Source organism: Poecile atricapillus, chromosome 5 (assembly GCF_030490865.1).
Source record: "Poecile atricapillus isolate bPoeAtr1 chromosome 5, bPoeAtr1.hap1, whole genome shotgun sequence".
In the NCBI taxonomy this organism is placed as follows: Eukaryota; Metazoa; Chordata; class Aves; order Passeriformes; family Paridae; genus Poecile; species Poecile atricapillus.
In genome coordinates this window covers 7,101,942-7,126,775 of record NC_081253.1, presented here as the reverse complement: position 1 = coordinate 7,126,775, position 24,834 = coordinate 7,101,942, and the positions used below count along the sequence as shown (strand labels likewise).

At 39.9% G+C, this 24,834-nt stretch overlaps 1 protein-coding gene across 1 annotated transcript in view; it reads right to left on the bottom strand.

Annotated features, from left to right (window-relative positions):
* NCKAP5 (NCK associated protein 5) overlaps window positions 1–24,834 on the bottom strand; it is a 352,741-nt gene that overhangs the window by 168,143 nt on the left and 159,764 nt on the right. The window contains exon 5 of the mRNA XM_058840560.1: window positions 5,428–5,561. Within this exon, the coding sequence (XP_058696543.1) occupies window positions 5,428–5,561 (134 nt within the window). The remainder of the gene's footprint in view (window positions 1–5,427; window positions 5,562–24,834) is intronic.

Below are 24,834 nucleotides of genomic sequence, written 5' to 3'. Positions count from 1 at the left end.
CTCATTGCTTTTGTTCTTTCTCAATTTCGTGAAAATATTAGTTCAACCTGATGGTTTCTAATGTGAGAATGAGAATGAGAATTCTGTTGTTGAAGAAAACTGAGCCACCACACTGTTTGAAGGTATTTATCATGTGCATGTACTTTCAAAATCATCATATCCATACACAGAACTAGAGAGTGGAAAAAAGTGGGCCTGCTATCAAAAATGATAAAATTTCCATTTTACTTTTTGCTGGTCAAACATCAGGAAACCAGCATAGTTAGTACAAAGTAGCCCAGAAACTGAGTGGGGTCAAACTCCATACAAACTTGAGGCAATCTCCTCTTTGGGCTTAGTTTCATGAGTTTAGTAAAGTCATTACTTTATTTTCTGTCAGATGAAAACTATTCACACAAAAGCTCCTTGATCTTACTTGAATGGTTCTGGACAGCTCTGAGTTAACTATTGTAGATTAAATATGTACCTAAGTGTTGTAGATGCTCATAAATAAAAATACTAATATACTCACCCCAACAGTGTTAATCTAAAAGAAACTTCATTGTTTAACTCTGTCAATTCTAATCAAAAGATCACTATCCTAAGCAGTAGGTCAGAACCCCAGAAAAGCAGCATTCACACCGTGTCCTGAGGCTTGTAGACGTCCACCACAACCCTGACAACCACCCTGCTGCTCAGGGCAGGAGGTGGAAGAATCAAGATTGAAGGAATGAAGTTGAGCCTGTGAAGAAGGGATGCTTTTGAATAAGTGCTATTGGTTTTGTCATTGTTTTTCGCTACCCTACACTATATTTAATTAGCAATAAATTAAATTATTCTTTAACAAGTACAACCCTTCCCATGATGGTAACTGGTGATCCATGAGGGCTCTTTTGCTATTCTTATCTTTCCCAGCCCTCTTAAGGACAGTGAGAGTGGTTGTGTGGGCACCTGGCAGTCAGTCAAGGTCAACCTCCCACACATTTGACAATGCTCATCTTGCAGTCAGCAGCAAGGCAGGAGCAGGTGAACAAGAGACACACCAGACATGGAGAATTTACTTATTATTCACCAGTTCTCCTTGGGACATTTCATACAGTATCAGCTTATAAAATCCAGTGGTACCTAAAACCATAGGAGCATGACAAGGTCAGCCTTTGGTACAGCCTCTGTCTCTGGGCCAGCCTGGCTCCCACAATAACCCTACACACAGACCATGCAGGGAGAGTGGCAGGAGGTTACTGCAGAAATACACAAAGCAGAATTACAGCCAACTTCCTCTGAGAAAAGGACTGAACTCTTACATAATATCTTACTCCTGCTATGACAGAATCAAAGGAATGTCATTAATAGCTGCCAGGAGAGCATTTTAATCTCCCCAGAAATTAGATTAAAATGTTATTAACAGTTGACCTTAGGCACAGTGACCAAACACAGGGCCTACTGAGCTGGTGTGTGCTTCCCAGACACAGCCTTAGCTGGATGTGGATTGCCAGCCATGGCAGAAAGGCCACGGAGGTGAAAGCAGCTGTGACTTCTAGATCGAGCAGACCTTAGAAATTACAATGTGATGCCTCAACATCAACATGCTGATGCAGTACATAAAAACCTCCTTATCACAGCTGCAAGGAAAACAGTTATCATTCCCACTCACCTGTTGGCAAGACAGAGCAGAGCTAGGGGAATTAACAATAATTGGAAAATACATGAAGGATGTACCTAAACCTACAACCACACAGCTCTTTTATGCCAAGTGTTATAGCAGTCATTTTTTCCCTTGTCAGGAGCAACAGGCTTAACCCTACAGTCAATATTAATGTGGGGGGAATATGCAGCCTAATGAGAATTGCACTCATCCCATTCACAGGACCCTGGCAGATCAAACAAAGACCATTTCCTACTTTTCCAATAACATCTATTCTTAAAAGCCTGAGGCAATTTTCCAGTCACAGACATTGATACCAATAAACAACGTGACTTTAACTGAAATAGTTTTCGAAATTTACCCAAAAGGGATATTAGGATTTGATAATGACATCTTCAATTACTGTTTCCAGGTACACTTTATAATAGTATTTATTGAACGTGTTTCATTCAGACCAAAATAGTGATCAAAGTAACTTAAGTAAAGCTACCTTTTTTTACTGCTTTAACATTTAGTCACAGTTTAGAGTCACCTGAACTGTAAACATTCAAAAGACAACAAGTTCTATTGCTTACTGATGTACAGCAGGGAAATGCAATCAATTTATATTGTGTCTATTAGTGTGCTTTTTAGAATGATACTATAAATCACACCTACTGCTGTGGGCAGAGTTGCATTTCTATTCCTACTGTTGTAGGAAAATGCTGAAAGCAGGAAAAGCACAGCTGAAACCAACAATGAGGAGGTAAATGAGACACACTACAACAAAAATGGGAAAGTCAGACTGCATGGCACAGTCTTGGAAGAAACTGGGTTGATTTCTTGTCATGGGGTAGGTCTCTGTGCATTTGAAAACTATGCAACAATAAAATCTCATCCCAAAAAGAGCCTTATGGAATTTAACAGCTGCAGCGAAGCAACAGACCTCAGTGGGTTTAAGAAAGAAAACATCAAATATTTCAACTCAAGATGAGATTATACTAAGGTAATGCAAAGATAACAACATCCAACTACAGTGTAAAAACCCAACTTTAGTATTAAATATTTTTCCTGCAGGGTTTCTCCACACCTCAAACATATTTCATCTCCAATAAAATTAAAACGTAAATTTAAAACTACATGGACACATGTTACAATTCTGGAGAAGAAAATTCAGTTTAAAAGCTCTTTCAGCAGGTATCTCATATTTGTCAAACTAACTACTGTGTCACTTTAAGGCTCTGGCAGATTTATGCAGGTGTTAAGAAAGAGAACTTCGATTTATTTCAGACTACTAGGCTGATATATTGCTTACTTGGTAACACCAGAAACGTCATTCAAAAGAAAATCCCTCACCTTCTGAAGTTCTGCATCCCAACCCATATGCTTATATGACAGATTAAAGTTTTCACAGAATTTCATTTCAGAATAGGGAACATTGCTCTCCTGATTATAAAGGTCAATTTACAGATTACTACCAACTATTATATTTCATTCTTTCCATTATGCAAAGAAAATAGTTGGAAATATAAAGAAATATATGTAGAAATGTCTAGGTAAATCCACTCCATTCAGGAATTACGCATATTTAAAAGATTTATGATGTAGTTTATGTTCTTACATTGATCTATCTACATCTGAAAGACAGAATGTTTGAGCCCAAAATATTATTCTTTAGTCATCTTCTTCACTTGGTTTTAACACGTCCTCCCATCACCATTTGTCTTGTCCTGTTTAATTGTGCTCAAATTAAGAAAAAAGGTTGTTAATCCTTCAAACAATACAGAATCTCTAGGCAGCACGAGATTATCAAGCTTCCAGTTCCATTACTTGTTCAAGCAGGATAAGAAAAAATGCACTCATTAAGGGAGAATGTCAGCTTGTATGAGCAAATATCTTAATATTCCACTAAAAATCAGCAAAAATAGCCTTCAATATTCATCATAACAAACATAATGTTTTAAAATAAAACAAAATACTTTTCCCTTCCAAGCATCTGGCCTACACTAAAATAAAACCACAGCCCGATGAGGCCAGCAGGAGTTTTCCTCACTGGAATAACAGGGCTAACCAAGTTGCCATTAATGAAAAATGATATTTAAGCTTGCCTTCAAACAGTTTAGCCAATGTGCAGACAGCCTTAGAAAGAACATAATGCTGATTTAGAGGGCCTTCACCTTTATCTAAATCACAGGGACAGGCATAAAGAGACAAACAACTTTAATCCAAAGAACTTGCGTCCCTCTGCTTCTCGATAGACCCGAGCGCTCTCGACTGCAAATAGCAGTGGAAGAAAAAGAATGGATTAATTTGAAGATAGTGGACTTCAGGGATCCTGACTAATAAAATAGTTTTTCTTTTCAGAAACATGGTAGAAATGAATCAGACTACTGCAGTTCCACAGGAATAATGAAGAGCTCTCCTGAAAAGATCTGAATATGCATCAGTTAAACTTTTATGAAGGTACTGAGAGCGTCACTCTGGAGACTGGTGAGGCTCCCCCTCACCCCTTCTTTTCTTAACCATGGCTCCATCACTTCAAAGTTAATTTCACAGGTTTCTAGCCATTGCAGCAATAGCACTGTTCTAAAATCAGGACCTCAGAAAATTCTTCCTTAAACAAAGATTAATATACAATAGAGCAAAACATTCTAACCAGGAATATTCATGGGGTGGATTTATTTTGTGTATATTACTCCAGGAGTCTCATCAAAATAAATAAAATTGAAACAAGGATCAATGAAGAGGAACAACAGAAAACTAAAAAAGAAATATCCTTAGCATTTTTAATAGAGAATGGCAGAATTAACTGACCACTTTATGGTTTTTTACATAGTTTCTTTAAATTCTGCAGAGAATTAATGCAAATTTTTCCAAACACAAAATAACAGAGAACAACAAATTTTATTATTGCTATCAATGGTTTTTACAGTGTTGCCTAGAAACCCAGATTCAAATCAGAGGAGCAGCACTGCAAACACTGAGGAAATAAGAAAAAAAGCCACAAAAAATGCCTGAAGCAGAAAACCCTAAAAACCCCAAGAAACATAGCCAATGAAGAAAATAACCCTCCAGGTTTCTTTCACCTTATTAAACTGAACTTGAGCTTTTAACAATTCAGTGGTCTAAGGGAAGGAGTTAATATTCAGCCTTGAGGGGAAATATACACGAAATTCCATTGTCTCTTTTGATTTTTTTGCATTGTTTTGTTTCTGTTCACATGACAAAAACAATGAAAAAAAATCTGTTTGATGTACAAGATCTCATCATGCATCATGAAAAAAATAAATAAATCCTTACTATTATCATATAAATGGTTTGTGTTAATCCTTGTTCTAAGCTGGTTCTCTTGTAAATGGAGCTCTGTTCTAGCCCAAAGCTCTGGCCCAGGCAATGCAGGAAGAGATTTGAAGTGGATCCAAGCAGGATGAGCTTGCCCAAAGCTGCCAAAAGGCTTCGCTTTTTCTTCCTCTCTTTATTCAGACTGATCAAACCCATTCTTGTTTATAAAGCCACATACTGACTTATCAGTGGCATGCACTTCTTGAGAAGTGAAGACCTGCACTTAGAAAATTATTGGGAATTCTGGAAAATGCAAAATATCCAGAAACGAAAATTTTCACCATCCCATAAAATGATGGCATAACCTTTTAAATATTCCAACAGTCATTTAGCCAAGAGCCTGTGGTGTTTATGGAATCTCAGAGGGAGAGCAGGTTTTGCCTTAGATTAGATCTATTCAAGTTATCAACAGGTCTGGACAATGTTTCTTCATCAAAGTATTTTTTTCCCATTTCTGAACGCAGTTTACTTGTGCTGCTTACCTGGAAAACTGTTCCTGCAGCCCCCGCATCTGAGCTCTGCTCCTCTCCGACTCCAGGGTCACCTCCCGCAATCTTTTTTCACTCTCAAGTCTCAAATGTCTTTCTTCCTCCAACTCATGTATCAGCTTCTCACGCTGAAACACCACAAAAATTTATTCATTAATTTTACACATAAACCACACTTACAGGGAAAAATTGAGATTTAATTTGGGAAAAATCATCAAAAAATCAGAATAATTACCCTAATAATCCAGTGCCATCATTATTGTGCAACAGTGTTACAGAGGGAAGAATTTGATCAGAATATCCCATCACACTGAGGTACCCTTCCTTAGCTCACTCATGGATGTCAGCAAATTGAAAAACAAACACCCACCCTCTCTTTCAAAGTGCTTTCCTTTACCTCTATTCAAAATAAATATAAAAAATTCTATTTGTGGTCTGTGACCTTCTTCTTGTTTGAATGCAGACATGGGAAGTAAGAAGCAAATCAAGAGGTCAACTTGTCACCCACCCCTGAATGTTTTTACCTCACAAGGAGGAAATGAACCTGATTCTACAGCCACTGGTTTTCTTGTTTTGGCTGAGAGGAGGATCCCTATCACTAGAACAGAGTTTATTTGAATTTACTTAGTGAAATACTATGATAATGAATATGTTTTTAAAAACTGAGTGAAAATCAAACCAATACGAGAGAGATAAAAATATATTACTAAGAGCTCTCAAAGGCAAGTAGGATATGGGTTTTGCTAATCCTTAAAACATAGGACCCAAAACCCCAACCCACAACATACAGCACTACCTGGATAAATCTACATATGTCATGGCCTAGCCCTTTTTTCTTAAAAAAAGAAAGAACATCCTGTAAAGGGTATCTAAAGATTTTAAAATCCTATTTCAATAGTGGCTAAATATAATTTAGAAGGAGCAGAAAAATTAACCTAAAAATTAATAATGTTATTGCAATTAAAAAAAATGTATTTACAGCCTTTTTCATGCAATCCCTTTTAAACAGAAATTCAGTGAAACTAAATTTTATCCTAATGAATTTAAATGAGATAACAAATCAATAAAAGCCCCAAGGATTTTAGGTGGCACTACATTATTCTCTGTCAGTGATGGGGTTCCCATCTGAGAAGAGCTTAGGTCATTGTAAAGCCACAGTGGGTTCCCCACCCATCTGCTTTGTGCCTGTGGTACAGGAGATTTGGAGCCTGTCAGACAGCCTGATGTAGTTCCATGGCTGACCTAAATTTTCATGACATACCTGGAAAAATGTATATAAAAATTATCCTTACAGTTTCATTAGTAAATAACAACGGTATCTTAGAGATAAGCCATTAAATGGGGGAGACAGGCTATTTGTACAAATCTCACAGCCATAAATCTTACTGGATAATAATTCAAAATAGCAGTAACCAGGGGACCAAAAATATGAACATTGCCAAGTGGAAAACAGATCTTAAAGACAGTGATAAATAAGCAGATGCCACAAAGGGAGGCTGCAAAGGTTTAAATGAAATATCTATATGCTTGTGAAAAAAATAGGAGGAATTACTCAGAGAGCAGAGGGGTTCTGTCTGGTTAGCCATATGTAATACCTGGATAATGGAAAACTGCACAACAAGAAACAAATTACTGGCAAATAAATACATTGTTCTACCTAAATGATCTAATCACTATCCTTAGTGTTACACAGCCATTCCTGCCAGGTGCTGAGTAATCCTCGCTTTCTGGCACAGGAGGGAGAGCAGAGAGTTCAGCACCAGGCAGAAGACAGACAGCAGTAGGCTCACAGAGGATAACTCAGGCTAATGATAGGGGAAGAATATTCACAGCAGTCACTATTGCTCCAGCTTAGATCCCATCAATGCCAGCTTCAAAATGCTCCTGCTCCAGGAACTCTTGCTGAATGCTGTCAGCATCTTCTCTTGTAGGGAAGCGTTGCTGCTGCTAAAGGGACATCTAGGACCTCCCAAGCCAGTGGGTAACAAGGAAAATGACATAAAAGAAATATATAACTACCACCTAGGACTTTAGAAAAACTTTCAGAAGATGTTGTCTACAGAAACTGGGCTTAAAACCAAATATGTAGCTGTTCCTACAGGAACTGAGAAGCCACCTTGGAGGAAACTCAGGTGCTACCGTGAACACCTGAGTGGCCAAGCTGACCCAAGCTGTGCCTGGGCTACCTGACACAGGAAACCTTAACTACAACAATGGACTGTAAACCAGAGATTCAGCCATGCCTTCAAGGCTTATTCAGCATCACAACATTCACAGTGATCTTATTCTGATATAGCAACTACCTCTGCATGTCTGCTATGCTCACCATGCCCTGGTCCTCAAACAAATCTTCCTACATTATGTACAAAGCCAGATCTCCATGGGTAGGACAGAAAAAAATGTGATACTCTAAAAAGCAGATGAGTTTCCTGTTCTCCATCTCACTCCCAAGGTGTGCTGCAGGTTGCTCACAGCTCCACTGCCTGTCCTGCAGGACTGTGCTGTTCCTACAGGCACAGCCACACTCCTGCTTATCACAAACTCACACCTTCGGGTAGAGAACTGCATAGACAGCACAGATTTACAAACCCAGACTTCTCCCTACAAATCAAAGAGCTGTGCTAGCTATTTCTAGGTTTCATTAACCTCGTGCTGATGGGTTGGAGAATGCTGGTGCTGCCATTTTCTCCTTCTGTTCACATGGGGAAGGCTATGTTATCATTCTGCATGAAAAGACCAGCATGTCCACATGGGGACTTTTTTCTTAAGAAAAAATGTAGGAATTACTTTAAGAAAAGTACTCTTAAAGGAGCAACAAATGTGCATTACAAGAACAATAACATTTCAGGAATTAAATCCCTAAATATTAGGAACTTTTGGAATGAGCATAAATGTCCAGTTCCAATTCAGCCACCTCACGGGCAAGAATTACAACACGTTATTAGTTACATGAGCACGTACTGTTGCTGAACCAAATTCCTGCTCCATTCAGTTTTAGGGATGAACAACAAACCAGCCACGAGGTTACAAGACCAGAAACAGCAGCACTGATCTATGGCTCTGAGATTCTGGGTTCTCTTCCCAGCTACAAAACCCCTCCTGTATGAATAGGGCCAAGACTTTCCCACAGGACAGCGAGAACACCATCAGCCCTCACTGCCGAGATTCTTCACAAGACTTTATTGGAAACCTTGCAGCACTTCTGCCATTTCTTGCAGGCAGAAAACAGATCTGCTTTCAGCCAGATCACAGACAATAAGTAATGTGAAGTAGGGGGAAAAAGGTGTAAGAGACCACCCACACTTGGGAAGTTTTCAGTCTGCAGGACACAAAACACTCAAGTACACTACACACAGAAAGTAGCTCTCAGCAGCAGTGACCTTATCCACCAGAAAAGAGAACTAGATTTTTATTCAAACCCAGAAAATCCATAATGAAGTGTCAGAAGAGAGAAGTGAGCCTAACGTAGAGAAAGGCAAGGATTAAACAGATTTTTTTTTAGATTTTTTGTCTTCTGGAAAACATATCCCTGAACTTTGCAGGAATTTTGTGCTGACATAACGCACTTCATAAGCTCCTCTGCACTAACCCCACTTTATTCCTGTGCAAAAACAAAAAAAGATGTGTGAGAAGAAATAAACAGAACTGCTTAAAGGTTTTATAGTGAATATAAGCTTAATAGAAAGAAATAGAATTAGCATGCTATGTGAAGAAAAGGTTGAATAAAAAAAAGTATCATGTGAAATGCTTCAGTTCATTTTAACACTAGGAAAATCATTGCCATCTTCCAATGAAGTTATGTATTCCCACTTGCCAATTCCTCTTTAATTGCAGATTCTTCTCTCCATGAGCTCTGCTTAAACTATTTTTCCCTGCATCCTCTCCTTGCCTTTTGCAGCACAGCTGTACCCTTCCCTTCTTAGAAGCATAACCTTTACTTGATTCTTGCTTCCCCTTTTCAGGCTCCCCAGAGAGCCTGACTTTCATCACATCACCCAGTCAAATTCCTGATAACTTTCCAAACAGACAAAAAATTCATGTGAACAAACTAGAGTGAAAGACAGTGTTAGCAAACTCTACTGATACTTTTGTGCAAGTACAGGAATATTTTAACATGGAACAAAGTTTCACAGGTTGCTCATTATTCTCCTGAGCCAGCGCCTGCACTTCAGCAAGCTCCTTTTTGTGTAGCTGTAGAAATGTTCGTGTCAAAATGTTTCATTCTTCATCCAGGCAGGGACATGTACCACACGTTAAGTCATCTTCTAAAAGTTAAGGAAGGAATCCAATCTGAGCTACTCACGATCAAAACAAAACGGATGCAAGCTATTTATAACTAGACTGGAAGTAATGCATGTGTTTGACAGAAAAATGTGATTTGTTCCTCAGCACTCCATGAACAGACCAAGAGACACCATTTAATCTCAGAGTTACTGCTTGATAGCTGTGCTCTCAGTGTAAGGACTAACCCTGTGCAGCCACTCAAGTGTCCCCAAGAGGAGCTCAACCATTTGTGTCACCCTTAAATACCTTGGGATGTGTCACAAATGCCAGCACCCGCCTCTTTCACGTCCTACCAAAGTGCAAAATCCTGGTCTGTTGGGTGAGCAAGCACAGGCCTGGATGGGGCAGGTGGCAGCAGCACATGGTGCTGCGGGGTGAGGGATGCACAACAGCTCCTTTGCTTCTGAACAGCCTGACACCAGCACACAGAGGGAATGTGTGGCAAGGTTTGGCATGGAAATGCTGATGTCTTCTTTTTCATTTCAGGGCTATTTCATCGTTAACTTTAAATCTAGATATGGATGATGCTAAAGCCTTCCAAGTCAGGGAGTTGGAGTTGTACTTGTTTTACCTGTTACTGATGGTAAAATCATCAAATGTCCCATCAGAATGGCAAGACCAGCTTCATGAAAATACTTGTCAGAGAAGTACTTGGTCATTTCTCCTCATGAGTGTCAAGCATTTCAGTAACTCAAGCAGATTTCTCATTCCAAAACTCTCCATCTCTGTCTTTATCATGGTGTATGAACATTTTGTAATTTTTCTGTTCCCCTAGGTCCTGCTGAGGGTGGGGAGCAGAAGCAAAGCAGACCCAAGGCTGAGGTCAGTCTGCCACATCGGAGCATTTTCTATTTTAACTTGTGTCCTGGTTTAGGGCAATTTAATTTATCTTTTGCATAAAAACATCATAGCAACATAAGCAATAATTGTATCTATTTATTGAAGAAATCCATGGCTGTGTGTCAAGATTTAGCACTCAAGATGACTGCAAGTGAAGAATGAGGGGTGTGGGGTACACACACACCACAGGCTGTACAGGGCATTGCTATCCATCAGAGACAGCCCAACATTTCCATTAGGAACTGCTCCCTCCTCCTGCTTAGCTTATCCTTGGGTCTTGTGAAAAGCAACTCTTCAGAACAGCGAGATATAACGGGACTGATTAGTTTAAATATCAAAAATGTCTTAAGAGGGGCACACATGCAATCTTATCATTAAGGTTATAAGTAGGGGAAAGAGCTACTGATTAAGTAGAAATAAGGATCCTCCAGTCCTGAATTTGTTCTTTGCTTCCCCTGTGCACTGTAAGAAAGGGTTTACTATAGTGCTGCTAATTATGCCAACATGGGACCAATATTTTGTCAAAAAAAGTCTACAGGAGAATATTTAGCACAGGCTTAATGTTGCCCAAAATCAGGCTAATAACCTCCACATTAAATTTTTAACAACTACTTTAAAGCATTTGCTAAAGAGGGTCACAATTTCTGTGTAATTAATATTGATTTCAAACAGATACTTGGCAATGAATTTAAATGATGGGAAGAAAAGATTAAAATATTTTTTGGTTTAGAGTTTGAAGTACCATTAAGTCATTGCTAACCCAAACTGAGTCTTTATGCATTTATTTTTAATGCGTTTTCTGATGCCATGCCTCTGATACCCTGCCATAAAAGTCATCATTTAACAGACTCATAGCCTGGTTTACAACACAACATCCCACGAGCCAGGGAGAATGTAGCCACAGAGTAGACAACAATGACAACTGAACTGAAGCAAACAAATAGCAGCTACTAGAAGCATACTAAAATTAGCTATTCCAGCAAGCCAATGCCCAACACTCTTGTGAATAAATATGCACATTCAAAGTATTCAAGCTGACTATTTTAGCACCCTTGTATGCCCTTTTGAAAGACTGCTGCAGGCAGGAGCCATAGAACAGCCTGGGACAAGAGATGAGAGAGGGATGGTGAAGCAGTTCCATCTTTCAATAATTAATTATGAAATATTAATTGCAATAGGAACTGGAATTTGCAACTCGGTCTCCCAGTTGGTTTAACAAAGTAACTCATTCTTTCTAATGCAATGAATATTTTATTCTCCCAACAAAATGCCTGGTGATTAAATGGTATTTGTTCAAGTGCCACAAAATATACCTGCTGCTCAATGCCCATGCAGCTGGGGAAAGGGAAGTACAAATGTTCTCTGCGTTACAGGTATTTTGTGAGAGCTTGTGTTCAGGCCTTGCAAATCAAACAAATCAAGGAGTCCAAGGTGGTTCATCCTCATCTCTCTGATACAGAGGGTGGGTGGAATCTCTTTGGTGAGAGTTTCACCTCTCCAGAGGCAGGGGCACCTGCTTGTCCCCCTCCTGCAAAGCCCAGTGCTCTCCCCCCAAACTCCTCATGTGCAACCTGGTCCCAAATCCAGCACACAGGATATTAAAGTTCTCTATCTAAACCTATTCCGCTCACAAATGACAGGAAATAAATGTGATTAAAAACCAGAGAGCATATTAGAATTGCAGTGGGTACTGTATTTTCGTTCAAATTAAAATGAGTCAAACTTCAGTGTCCTTTGTTTGCTACTCATCGATCCCTGTTAAACCAAATGTTTCTCATTCTGTAATCAATACTTCTCTGCAAAAATAAACCCAGGCACTGACAAACAACTTTGCAGAACATTGCAGCATTCCTTGTAGTGGACTTTGTCAGCAGGAAAAAAAATCCCCCAAAGAATGGGAAGAAAAGAAGTGCACTGCTTATTGTGCTTATTACAATTTTTACAGGCTGCTTACAGCCGAATCATTTTACTGAAGAAAGAGTTATTAAATTAACCAGCTATTGAGAGCAGGGCTTTCCAACAGTGCCAGTTAATATGCCTTTGTCCCTCATTACCTTTTTCAGCCACACTGGGAATACTGACAAATACACTTGGACACCCAAAGCCTTCCCAGGGATGAAGTTACAGGTGTATTTAAAGCACACTGAAGCACTGAGGTAAAAACAGCAATAACATAAACACTGGGAGGGTTCATGGAGAGAGAGGAAGCTTTACTTCCACGTCTCTTCAAAATAAAAAAGTTAATTTGTGTGGCTGCTTTGCAATCAAAACAAATTTTTTCATTTCACCTTTCACCTGACAGATTCGTACTACAGAGGCTACAGAAGAAATGTCTTTGGTTTATATTAAGCCTCTACTTTTTTCCCCAATTATTTTATGATGTAACCATTTCTTTTAAACTTATTCCTGCTAAAGCTTTGCAACAGTAAGATATAAATAGTATAAAAAGCACTATCCTAATTTTAGGCTGGTATCTTCTAGTTTTTCGTACCAGTAAGAAAAAAATGATGATTCTTGAGAGCAGCATTCTGCTCCCAAAATGACAGGCTGCCGAAAAAAACAGAGGAAAATCTAACTGACACTAAATAATTTGTTTTAGAATTTTCTAAAAATGTCTTGAAACCAGTTAAAATTAAGTAAGTTGAAGCAAATAATTCATTTTCCATGATGAAATTTCTACATGCTAGCACATCTGTCTCTTTGGCTTCATCTCAGAGTAGCACATGTATCCCACGACTTTCAGATGTAAACCTTAAGCTTTTCTTGCCTCTAAGATGAATAACAAAACAGGAAATTCTCATTATTATTATTATTATTATTATTATTATTAGTGATATTTTGGTGACAGTAATTTACATACTTTATATTGTTGGATGATAACACTGCTCTAGAGCCATTCAAGGAAATTAGGAACTGTTTCTTGGTGTAGTTACTCCCTCTGAACTAAATAAGATGCTAGCTTTCATTGTGCACTAGCTCAAAATTGCCACCATGTGGAAGGACAGCAGCTTAATTTAGCATTATTTATACTGCATTGATATGGTTTTAATTGCATCTGTGCGACAGAATAACTGCTGTGCTGAAGCTCCTTTATCATTGCAAGCCTACAATTAATCTGAATTAGGCAGGCTATTACACCAGCAGTGCTGTATATATAGTTGGAGTTGTGATAACATTTATTTTACAAGGGAAAAAAATTAAATAACTCATAAAACCTTTTGGCTCAGAGCTGGATAGTGAGAACCACTGTGTGCCCATCCCCTCCAGGAGCTGTGGTGAACAGCCAGTGCTCCAAAAGGGAGCTCTGACTGCTCAGCAGCTCTTCATTTCTGTGAAACACCCAGTGACAGGCCACAGAATATCAGAGTCATCTTAGGAAAATAAATTAAATAGCAAAAAATCCCCCTCATAGTCTTCCAGCAATTAACAGACTGAAGACTTTGGAGCTGTTTCTACAGACACAGAGCCCCTGGCAGCAGGACGTGCACAGGTAGGCTTCAAACAGGAGGAGCACCTGTACCCCATCACTCCCTCGGCTTCTTAAAGCTCCTGAGTCATACTTGCAGAGTTGAATGTAGGCAAGAAATATCTATTTTGAAAATCTTGTCTCCCTAATAAAACTGTTGCTCTTTATTAAAATTCAGAATCCATAGCCCAATTTTGAAGACTTGCTTCAGTTCTTAGCATAATTCATTTCTCCATTTTAAATATTATTTTCTTATAGTTGGAGGGGTGTAGAGAGAATACTATTAGAGAACTTGAATGTCCCACAGTCAGGTCATGATTTTATTTTTTTTTAATTAGTAATCTTTAAATGATAACACTTTTAAAAATGAATTTGCAAATGTAATTGAGCTTCTAATAGCTTCTACAGACAGCAATTAAAGAAATCTCATTTCTCTAAATTAAACATAATGAAATGTTTTTCAAGTTCAAATAAGAACTTGCTAACTCTATTAAGATAGATATAATCTATATGAATACCTAGTATTCAAAAGTGTGAAGTAAAAAACTCTGTCAATACCAAAATTAGAAACAGTAGAACTGCTAAGTAATACAAGGTGGAAAAAAATTCCCTGAAACATCTCAGATTACAATGGCTAATTATAATTTCAAGCCCTTTGCTACATGTTTTTTGTGGTAAGGTGACTTGCACTACATTAAGATTTCTAACTAGGCATAAAGCTGTTTGTTTGGGTCTTCATACTAGAAACAAAGATTTATAACCAAGGTAAATTGTTTACAAAGAGCCTTGTTTAATGCAGTTGCAAACAAGCAAAAGTCCCCAGTGTCTGTTTGTGTTTCCACTTGTTTGATTCCAGAAAGTTTACAATAATGGTGTTTGAACCATAAAACAGCACAAAAGAGTGTGTGTAGAGAACAACTTGCAAGAGCAAACCCACCTGGGCCAGCAAAGTGTCAGTTGTTTGATTCTCCTACAATTTTCTACCAGATCTGCAATTCTTGAACATTTCCTGAAGGGATAGCAACATAGCAATGCAGAAAACAGAAGGTAAAATGTTGTCTGGCAAAACAAAAGCTCCAGCTCACAGAAATAGAACTGAGGTTTTGGAACTTGAGTTTTTCATAAGAACAAAACTCTATCTGTGAATAAATAAAACTGGCACCAAAGGATTAGCTATAAAACAGGTATAGCCTGCATTTACACGCATAAATACTTCACAGACTCTGCGAGATCAGAGCTGAATGTTCTACTGATGACAGACTGCAAGCCTCTCAGCCACTTTCTAGTGGATTTATTTGAACAAACAGGCCGTGGAACAAACCCCATACTCACAGATAGAAGGAATAAATGAAGCCAAAGACAAGAAATAAATGATCCAAGAAGGAGCAAGGTTCCAGAATACGCCTGATCTCATGGGGTATTGTCTCTATTTGGCAAGCAGAAACTCCTTCTTGGATCAGAAGTCTTGCAGCAAGGTCCAGAAGATTTGTACAAAGCATTTATATTAAGTTCTCTTAAGTACATTAAAAGTTCTTTGGACTTTTTGTGATCTATAGCAACAACTTGTAGGCGCATGAGATGAGCCTTAGGCCGCATGGTTTAGGGTAATTTTCACACTTGCACTTGCTGACATTACATTTAATTTTTGATGTGGCACTGGTTCCTTTTGTACCTAAGTAATAGGTATCTGCTGTCAGTTTGGGTGAAATTTCAGCTTAGACTTTCATAGACTTCAGGAGGAAGGAGTGAAGAGAATTCTTGAAAACCAGAATAACCCACATCTAAGATTTACAAAAGTGTTTATAAAAAGTTAGGCATTTTCCAGGTTCTGTCTTCATAGTTTGGAGTGTCTATAGAAGATAATTGCATGAACTGTGCCAAAGAGTGGTCAGCTCAGACTCAGCAGACTTATTTAAATTCCTTTTAACCAGGTGATAATATTTTGATAAGCCACTATGTAAACATTACCACAGAACATTATTTTTTGCATGCTTGTAAATGGCTATGAAGGCCAGACAGAGTAGGGGGAAAGAAGTGAATGGAAGACTATGAATTCATAGTCATGCTGGACTTTGATTTCTCAAACACTGATGCCTGTCTGTATAAAAGGACTTGTTGCAGTGGAACAGTGCCCAGCAGAAATAAAACACAATTTGTGCAAGGGCAGAAGAGTAAAAGGCAGACAGGTAAAAAAGTCATGGAAAGGTGACGTGTCACTCGTGCTACACTTGTACAGGTATGGATTTTAACCTGTGGAACCCACATGAAGCAATGCAGCACTGACTGCTACATCTCTGAAGTGTGCAGTGAGGGGGACACAGCCCCAGAGCAGCCACCAGGTTTCCTCTGGACCAGCTGTGCTGGTAGCCAAGGTCACTGCCCAAACTGATCCTCCTGATGGGCAGCTGGAGGCCACCAGCCTCTCCACTCAACAGAGAATTGCCTGAGGCTCAGCACAGGAACAAGGCAAGGCTAAACCGAGCCCCCAGCAGGGATTTGAAGTAACCTGGCGGGTGGTGCAGTGAACAGAGGATGGAGCAGCAGCATAATCCCAGCCCACTCAGCCGGGGTGACAGTCACCCCCAGCTGGGACACAGCCACATCCTAAATGCCTCCTGCTTATCTGCAGTGCCTGTGTGCCTGCCTCCTCTGTCACTGACCAACATGGCCTTTAGATGATATAAATGGCTTCTTTTCTAAGGGTCTGAATGCTCACAGAACAAATGGGCACGGGGCTGAATCAAGCGTTTCCCGCTTGTATCTGTGTTACTGAGATAGGACTTAAGGCAGCAGGATAAACACAGGATAAGCACCAGGAAAAAAAACACATTTCTGAGAGTGTTATTTGGCTTTAATGGATTGGTCAGTGGAACTTTGGTGCTCCAGGGAGCTCTGGGATTTACTCACAGGCTAGGCTAGTATGTGTTTTTTTGCCCTGATGCTGAGGAGTGTTAGGGCTTCCTCACTTTCTGCATTTCTCATTAATGTGTTTGCGTTTCCTGCTAGTAAATAGGATGCCAAGGAGTTAACTGAAATAGGTCTAAGGTTAAAGAGAATTTATGAGGCTGAGAGAAGTAGAACTTAATCATGCCAGTCATGAGATGTGGCTCAGAACAGCCTGCAGTGCCATCAGACCCCCACAGATCTGGGATATACCCATGTTTTTATTTTCACACACACCCTTCTATTTGCCTTTTTTCAGCTGACACGTTCAACACCTCTGGCACCATTACTTTGCTGCTGCCTTTCCATGCAGCATTTCTTTTCCTCAGGCTCTTTACAGCATTCCTCATGAACATGTCAGATCTTATTACAGCTTCTCTGTGTCCACTTGTAGAGTCCGTTTATGGTTGGTAAGTGTGGTGGTAACTGCAGAAAAAGGTGCCTTATTTACTCAGCTGTTCCTTGCATGGATTCAAGAGTCCTACTGCTTTAGTTTTCTGACAAATGTGTCTGTTTTCCATATTTACCCCTCTAGCACTGCAGGCACTGCCAGAGGCAGCAGGGAAATGCTGTGGTTTTTCTGTTAGCTGGCACATCTTCTATGGTATTTTTAACAAAGCTGCCACTACAAAATCTTTATTAGTGCTGACAATACACACAAGAACTGACTCAACTTTCAGGGGCCAGCCTGAGTTTGAAAGTCTGATACCTGGCAGAACATGAAAAAAGTAAAATGATAATTTTTCATGCAGTTTTTAATTCATTCGCTGGTGAAAATGAAATAAGTAAAATACTTTATCTCCACCTGATATAATTTTGCACTATCACTGTTTAGTAATAAGTCCATTTGAATTTCTGTTTGTGTTTGCAGAGACCAAATTCAGCTCAACTCTAAGTGCCAGCCTTTAGAGGCTCTGCTCCTTTAGTCCCCTTCCTTACTAGAGCAAATAGCCTGGACACACTTGTACAGCTGAAGGTCAGAAACAGATATAAGAACTCTGACACTTCTCTGGTCTTCACAACCATATTAATCTTTTTATTCAGGATATATCTGTTTTATTGTATTTAACCTGAGTTTATCCTCATCTATTAATTGCATGTAGTCACATACACATCTCATTTAAGACATAAAAAAAAAAAAATCTGGCTTTTTGCAACTTAATAGTGAGTGTTGACAATTTTAAGTGTTAGCTTGATATTCCTGTAAATATGTATTTTTTTCTACAGAAAATTCTAACTACTAGAACCAAGAAGTCCAGCTCTACCTTCTTCTCCCACTTCCAACTCCAGCACTTAGTGGAAAAAAATCAGCAGCTATTAGACTGAGCAGAAGTTCTGCTCATGGACAATAAAACACATAATCACATAATTAAAACTCAGGACTTTCCATGAACATTTTCTACCATGTAGAGCACTGAAACAAGAGTCAGGAGAGTCATTCTGAGTTATTTTTTTTAGTATGTTTTGGCCAGCACACTAAATTTTCAGATAATTTCCACCTGTAGCTCTCTTGTCTTTCACTGAGGCAGAAAGTTTAAAAGCAGGAGAGTGACCCCTTTTCCCTGAATCAGGGCAGCTCAGCGAGGCTTTAGAGATTTCCTGAACCCCAGCCATGCCAGTTTGGGTACAGCCCACTGGGCACAAGGAGTATGAAGAGTGGGTTACCAAACTCTTTGTAATTACACAGTCTTTAAATTTTGGAAAGAAATAAATTCTGCTGCATCTTTGCAGGACAGGAAATTTGCTCTTCCCCAGTGCTTCTAGGGACTCCTGCAATATATTACTAAAACAAACAACTCCTGTCACTCACTCAAGCCATCAAGTTTGACATCAAATTCAATACAGGAGAATTATGAACAAACTTGTCTAAATGGGGCTGAAAAGAACCACCCACACTGCAAATGACCACGCAAGCAGAGCTGTGCTCCTGGGAATCAGGTGCACAGGGTTTGGTTCAGCTTCAGCTGCTGTGAGTTTATGGGGACCAATGCCACCGAATACTGCTGGTCCTGCTCCTGCCCAGGCATCTTGCTGTAAGCCAGTAGCTACATGGACACAGCAAAAATAAGAAAAGTTTCTCCTTCCTGTCTCCCTTTACATATTAAACATATTTTCAGAGCTGATATTCTTGTTTCTTGCAGTTCACAAGAGTATTTCTGCTCACCTGCTCATGCTCCTTCTCAAGCTCTTCCTTCTGATGTGTGTTAGATCACATGCAGTCTTCACACCTTGACTTCCACTTATCTCCTCCCATTTGTGAACAGATTTCCCTTATCCACTGATGGAAGATACAAGCTCTGGAAACCTGCATTTAGACTATGAGAGCTGGCAACTCTCAAAGTCTAGTTTTAGTATGAAATTAATTTTCAGCTTCTCACTTAGTGCATGTATTTTCTGACGATATCTCCTACATCACAAGTTTTCCCTTTTGAGGTGGTTAATTATGAATCACATCAGGAAGTAGTTCAAAACTCAACATTTCCAACAAGCACCTGGAAATTCTGACCTGCTCCTCTAGAGACATCCATGGAAAAAGTTTCTTAAATGGAAAACTGTGCCAGCCACTGCCACAGGGCACTTTTTAATACTTACCACCAGGAACAGGATGTTCCCAAGAGATAATGATTTTTCCCCAACACTCAAAAACTATTTCTAAATAAGCAATGTCACCATGGATGCCAATCACAAATGTGCATCATAAAGATGTAATTACACAATGACAGTTGTGTGAACTGCACACACTGAGCCAAATCCCCTCTCACTATTCATTCCAAGCCCCTGGGCTGTGACAGTTCATGGCACACCAGCACTCCAGGATCCAAGCATCAATCAGCACTATTTAGAAGACCCTGCCTTTTCCCCAAAGAGTTCACTACCTACACAGGAAAACAGACAAACAGCAGAAGAGACAGAGCAAAGCTGGTTTTACAAATTAGTTATTTAGATCAGAAATTAATTTTTTTCCAAGATTATAAAGGATTTAGGTGGCAAAGGTAATTACAGGCCCTGTAGGACACCAAAGTTACAGAACACGACCATTAATTAATGTAGTGAAGAGGGATTTTAAGCACCTGGTTGTTTACAGTCACACAGCAAGGTACTACACGGAAAGCACAACTTTTCCATGTAGTTTGGAGAAGGAAGAAAAGCCACTTCACAGCCAGGTAAGGCCCTGTACCAGGCCTGGCACTTTCATTAATTTCCAAACTAACTACAGAGTGCATCATGCCAAGCGGTATGGAAATAACACAATCCAAACATCCCAGTCATTCCCACAGTCTAGACAGTCTCCTCTTGCAGGACATGCAAGCAAGTCTGATCACCAGTTCCAGACTTGGAAAACTGTGTCATGAGATCTTCATTATGAAAGATCCCGTAGAATATCAAAAGATGCCTTATCACAATGCAATGGACACGGAGCCAAAACAAACAGAAAGTATGGAAAAGCAAATTCCTGACAAAGCAAAAACTGAATTAAAGTTTATGAGAACTGGAGTTTGGAGGGAAAGGACAGGAAGAATCACAGCTGCCCAAATTATATGAATCTGTACAAAGCTAAATAGGTTCAGTACAGGAAGACACTACTTCCTTACTATGCTTTAATATTTCTTTTAAATCTTGGAGAGAAGTTGCAGAGAGAAGTGATTATGAAAGAAACAACAAAAAATCTCATGGGACTTCATAGCACAAAGAATATTGTCCAAAATATAAAGTCCAAATCTTTTTCAGATGAGCTGTAAATAGTTTTCCTGTCTACCTGCAACGTGTTCAGTGGTCAGAAATGGGCCAAGAGTTTTCCCCAGTTTCTGCTGTCTCTCTTTCATTCACCCTCAACAGATTATTTTCTATATACCTATGTTGTGTCACTGCCCAGAGGGAGCTGACAAGCCAGCAGAACCTTACCCTGCTCTCTTGGTGCTGTGGAGCAGTTATGGATCATCCATGGGCTGGATGCTGAACAAAGACTTGTTGCAGTAAGGAGTTTGTACTCTCACATGCAATTTAAAGCACTGCTTGAGCTGACTCGTTCCAAGGGTCAGCTCTGACTTCACAGAACAAGCTCCAAGAACACTGCATGAATTTAAATAAATGGGAAATTAATAGAAGCAGCACAACTGAGCAATCCTTGTTGAGCAAATCTTGTCCTTCCTTATAAAGAAAATTTCACTCCCCTCCTTTTCTGCCCTATGCAGGGTTAAAAAAAAAATCAAAACTTTTAATTAAAAAAAAATATTAAAAGAAGTCTTAAGAAAATAAATTAATGGATTTTTCTCAGTTCCCCAAATTAACAATGGAAACACACCTATTACAGAAGCAATTGCTGGTATTATAAATTCTACAGTAATAGTTTAACTGCTGACCAAAAAAATAAACCAAACAAACCAAGCCCAACAAAAATCTTCTTTTACTTCTTGTAACACACTAATTTCCCCAGGTACTTCAAGAACAAAGTTGCAACACCAAGTACACCACAGCAGTTTCACTACCATTAATCTGTATAAATTCACCTTCCTAGTTTGCATAAAATTAACACTGTTGGTCCAGTGCACACCTTTCCTCTTCCTCATCTTAGATGTTGTGACTAATTCAGTCTTACCTGAGATCCCTTTTTTGCATGAGCTAAAGCCAGACCAGAAATGTGCAGATTGGTGGGCCTATTCAGGTCACCCTTGCAAAAATATTAATCCAGCGAGTGTGTGGCTTACTCGAGTCAACTCCTGCCATTGCCTGGAGGAGCTGAGGATTGCAGAGCTTAACCTTTGATATGAAAATGTCTGCAATTCACTGTTATTAGTGCATGGGCGCATCATTCCCATTAGGCGCTGAGGTATTGCCTAGAGCAGGTTCCATCTGCTTCCAGTCATAAAGCAGGATTTGATTCACGCTGGAGCCAACTGCCACTCCAATATTCCATACACCCATGGATGCTATCAGCCTGCCCGTGCCCTTTCTGTGCTTGCACATCCCCTGCCTTTGTCATCTATAAATGGCAATTTCTACTGGAGGGCACTTTAGCCTATATGACATGCTTTCTACAGATTGCCTCTGTTTTACTTTCAGACCTTATATAAATGCTTTCTGATGTTGTATTATTTTTTTTTTTCCGTGTTCAGTGATTTTTACATAATTCTGTTTGACTTTTTTTTGTGGGTTTTTGTTTTTTTTTTTTTTTACGTTGACTAAACACTTGCTGAAGAGAGAGGCACCACTTCGGTGAGTTCCAGCTGAGGGGGCAAAAGCTCATTTGTGCTCCTGTGGGTACAGCGCTGTTCTTTCCGTGCCGGTGATTACGGCACAAGCCAGCGGAGCAGCGGGGGGCGCGGCGCTGCCTTTGGAATGGCGAGCTCCAAGCGCATCCTCGGCAATTCCAGGGCGGCTTTCCCGTGGCTGCAGTGCCCTCTCCTGGCGCACGGGAGGAGCGGGGAGCGGGGCCGTGCTCCGGGAGCCCCCGGGGATCGCTCTCCACCGACATCCCGGGGCACGGACCGCAGCTCATCCCCCGGCACACGGCTCCGATGGGCTCCGAGCAGAGGCCTCTCCTTGGAAAATTACTGCCCAAAGTGTCGGCAGGTTAAATGATGGAGAATAAAATTCATAAAAGCTTTAAAACACGGGATTTCAAAATATCCACGTATTTGCCAAACTGGAGCAAACAACAAAAAGTACGCAGGACATAAGGTTTTATTTTAAAACCCCTGAAGATAAAACCGCAAAGTTGTGAATGAGGACATTTGGCCTAATGAAGTATGAAAAACTAATGAGGTCCAGGAGCAGTAAACCAGGCTTGTAAAGAATTTCGATAATCATTATTGATGCTAAAGCTGCTACTAATGTCACTGTTTCCATGAGGGCTGTATGATGAAGTTTCTCAGAAAAGGAAGCCAGACAGCAAGGCCATCTATGCATAAATACACAGCTTCACAGAGAGGGCATCACAAGGGTCAGATTGCTTCTTTCTGGTGTAGGATATTTAATATTCAATGAGACATTTCAAAACAGCTACTTTGCCCCTCTCTCTCTGCTACTTTCTAATTAAAGAACAGATAGATGCTTTCATAGAACGTATAGACCCAGAAGGTGGGAATGAACATTTAACCTTTTGTATCTCATCTTTAACACTTCATTTATTACTAAATATCGTCTATTTCTAAATGACGCGGGTGTTTCTGCAGCAGCACCTTCCCCAGGGCTGGAGAGGACGGCAGGGATTCACCGCACTGGTGACAGCGAGCGCCTGCCTGCGCTCATGGCAGGACATTGTGCTGCCATCTGTAATTGCCATCCAGAGCAACCTCAGCCTTCCCCCTCCTCCCTAAAAACCTGGTAGGCAGTGCAGATGCTGGGAGCTGGGGCTCTGAGCACACTGATCCTGCTGGCTGATTAATGGGGCAGCATTAACTTCAGCTGCCGAGCTGACCATAGGGCCGGGCTGGTGGCCTGAGTCTCAGAGGCCTGGAAGAGCTGAGCACCACAGAGGTAAATGCAGCTCCTAAGAGAGGCACAGTTTTCCTACTCACAGGCTGCCTCTCTAACTGTGCATTTTCAGCTTCCTACAATGAATTAAAAAAAAAAAAAAAAAGCAAAAAAAAATACAATTTTTGCATTCTATCTTCATTTCACTCAGCTCAACAAAGCACCATCAAGCTGGGGTATGAGCTCTTTCTTCTCACCAAAAACTAGCACCCACGCTAAAAGCCTGAAGTTGAGCAAAGAGCAAATGACTGAAACTACGTACAAACCCCCTGGGAGCTTGGAAAAGCTGAGAATACAGTCAAACTTTCAACTGACTTTAATGCAATTTCAGTCAAGACCTTTTCTGCACTTCAACACATCCATCTCCATGTGAACACTCCAGTTTGGCAGCGCTTGATGAGAAGAGGCAGATCTTTTCAAAGCTGATTACAACTTCTGTTGCAATCTGGAAACAAGAGTGGTTTGCACTTCCAGTGGCTTTTGAAGAGGCTGTTACATATATCTAAACCAGTTACATTTAAGAAAGTTGTAAGACGCAGAAGTCACTCAGTTCCTTTTAATAATGGGACATGTTACTGACGCTGCACGTTTTTTTATGCCTTTTCTTTTTTATTTCTTCCACTCTTTATTTAAAAACTTGCAGTCTCCAGTGTTTTACTGCAAAAACTGTTTGTAAAGCAAAAATTGTGCTGATCGCATCAAAACTCATTAATATAACTTGTTTTTCCATTATTAGCACCATCTGAGCCTGTTGAAAGCCTTAACCAGGGCTTTAATTTTTCCACAGAGAGCTTTAAATTAATTAGTGGTTTACATGCTAACAAAGAATCTGATACATTCATAAATCAATCTAATGCAGAAGGATTACCGGAGGGTGGAAACCTATTCAGTGGGGACCTCACATTCACTTAACATGGTGTGTTCTCAACAAAAGGGTGCAGGTGTGAAAGGGACGGGTACCAGGAAGAGCCCATGATAATCACTTTGCATCACTTAAAGACGCAGCGGGACACATGGTAAATCAGAGCCCAGGGCCCACCCTAAGTGAAACCCATGTAGATATAAAAGGCAATATCATCCCACTTTAACCTTCACAGTTAAATTGCCAGAGTGGTACAACCTCTTTTATGTAGGTTACAGGCCACTGAACTAATGGAAAACAGAGTGGGACTAAAGGCCTTGGATGGAAAGAACTAACAAAACTGTGTAACACAGATACAAATGAAAGTATCAAATAAAAAATTCTTCTGGGTAATTATTAAACTTTCCCAAGTTATCAAAACATAATGTAATTGTATGTACTTTTCATTCATTTTAGGCTTTTAAACTAGTGTCTGATAAAACAACACTCACTCTGCCACAAGAACTCTCCTGGTAAAATGCAGCAACATTTT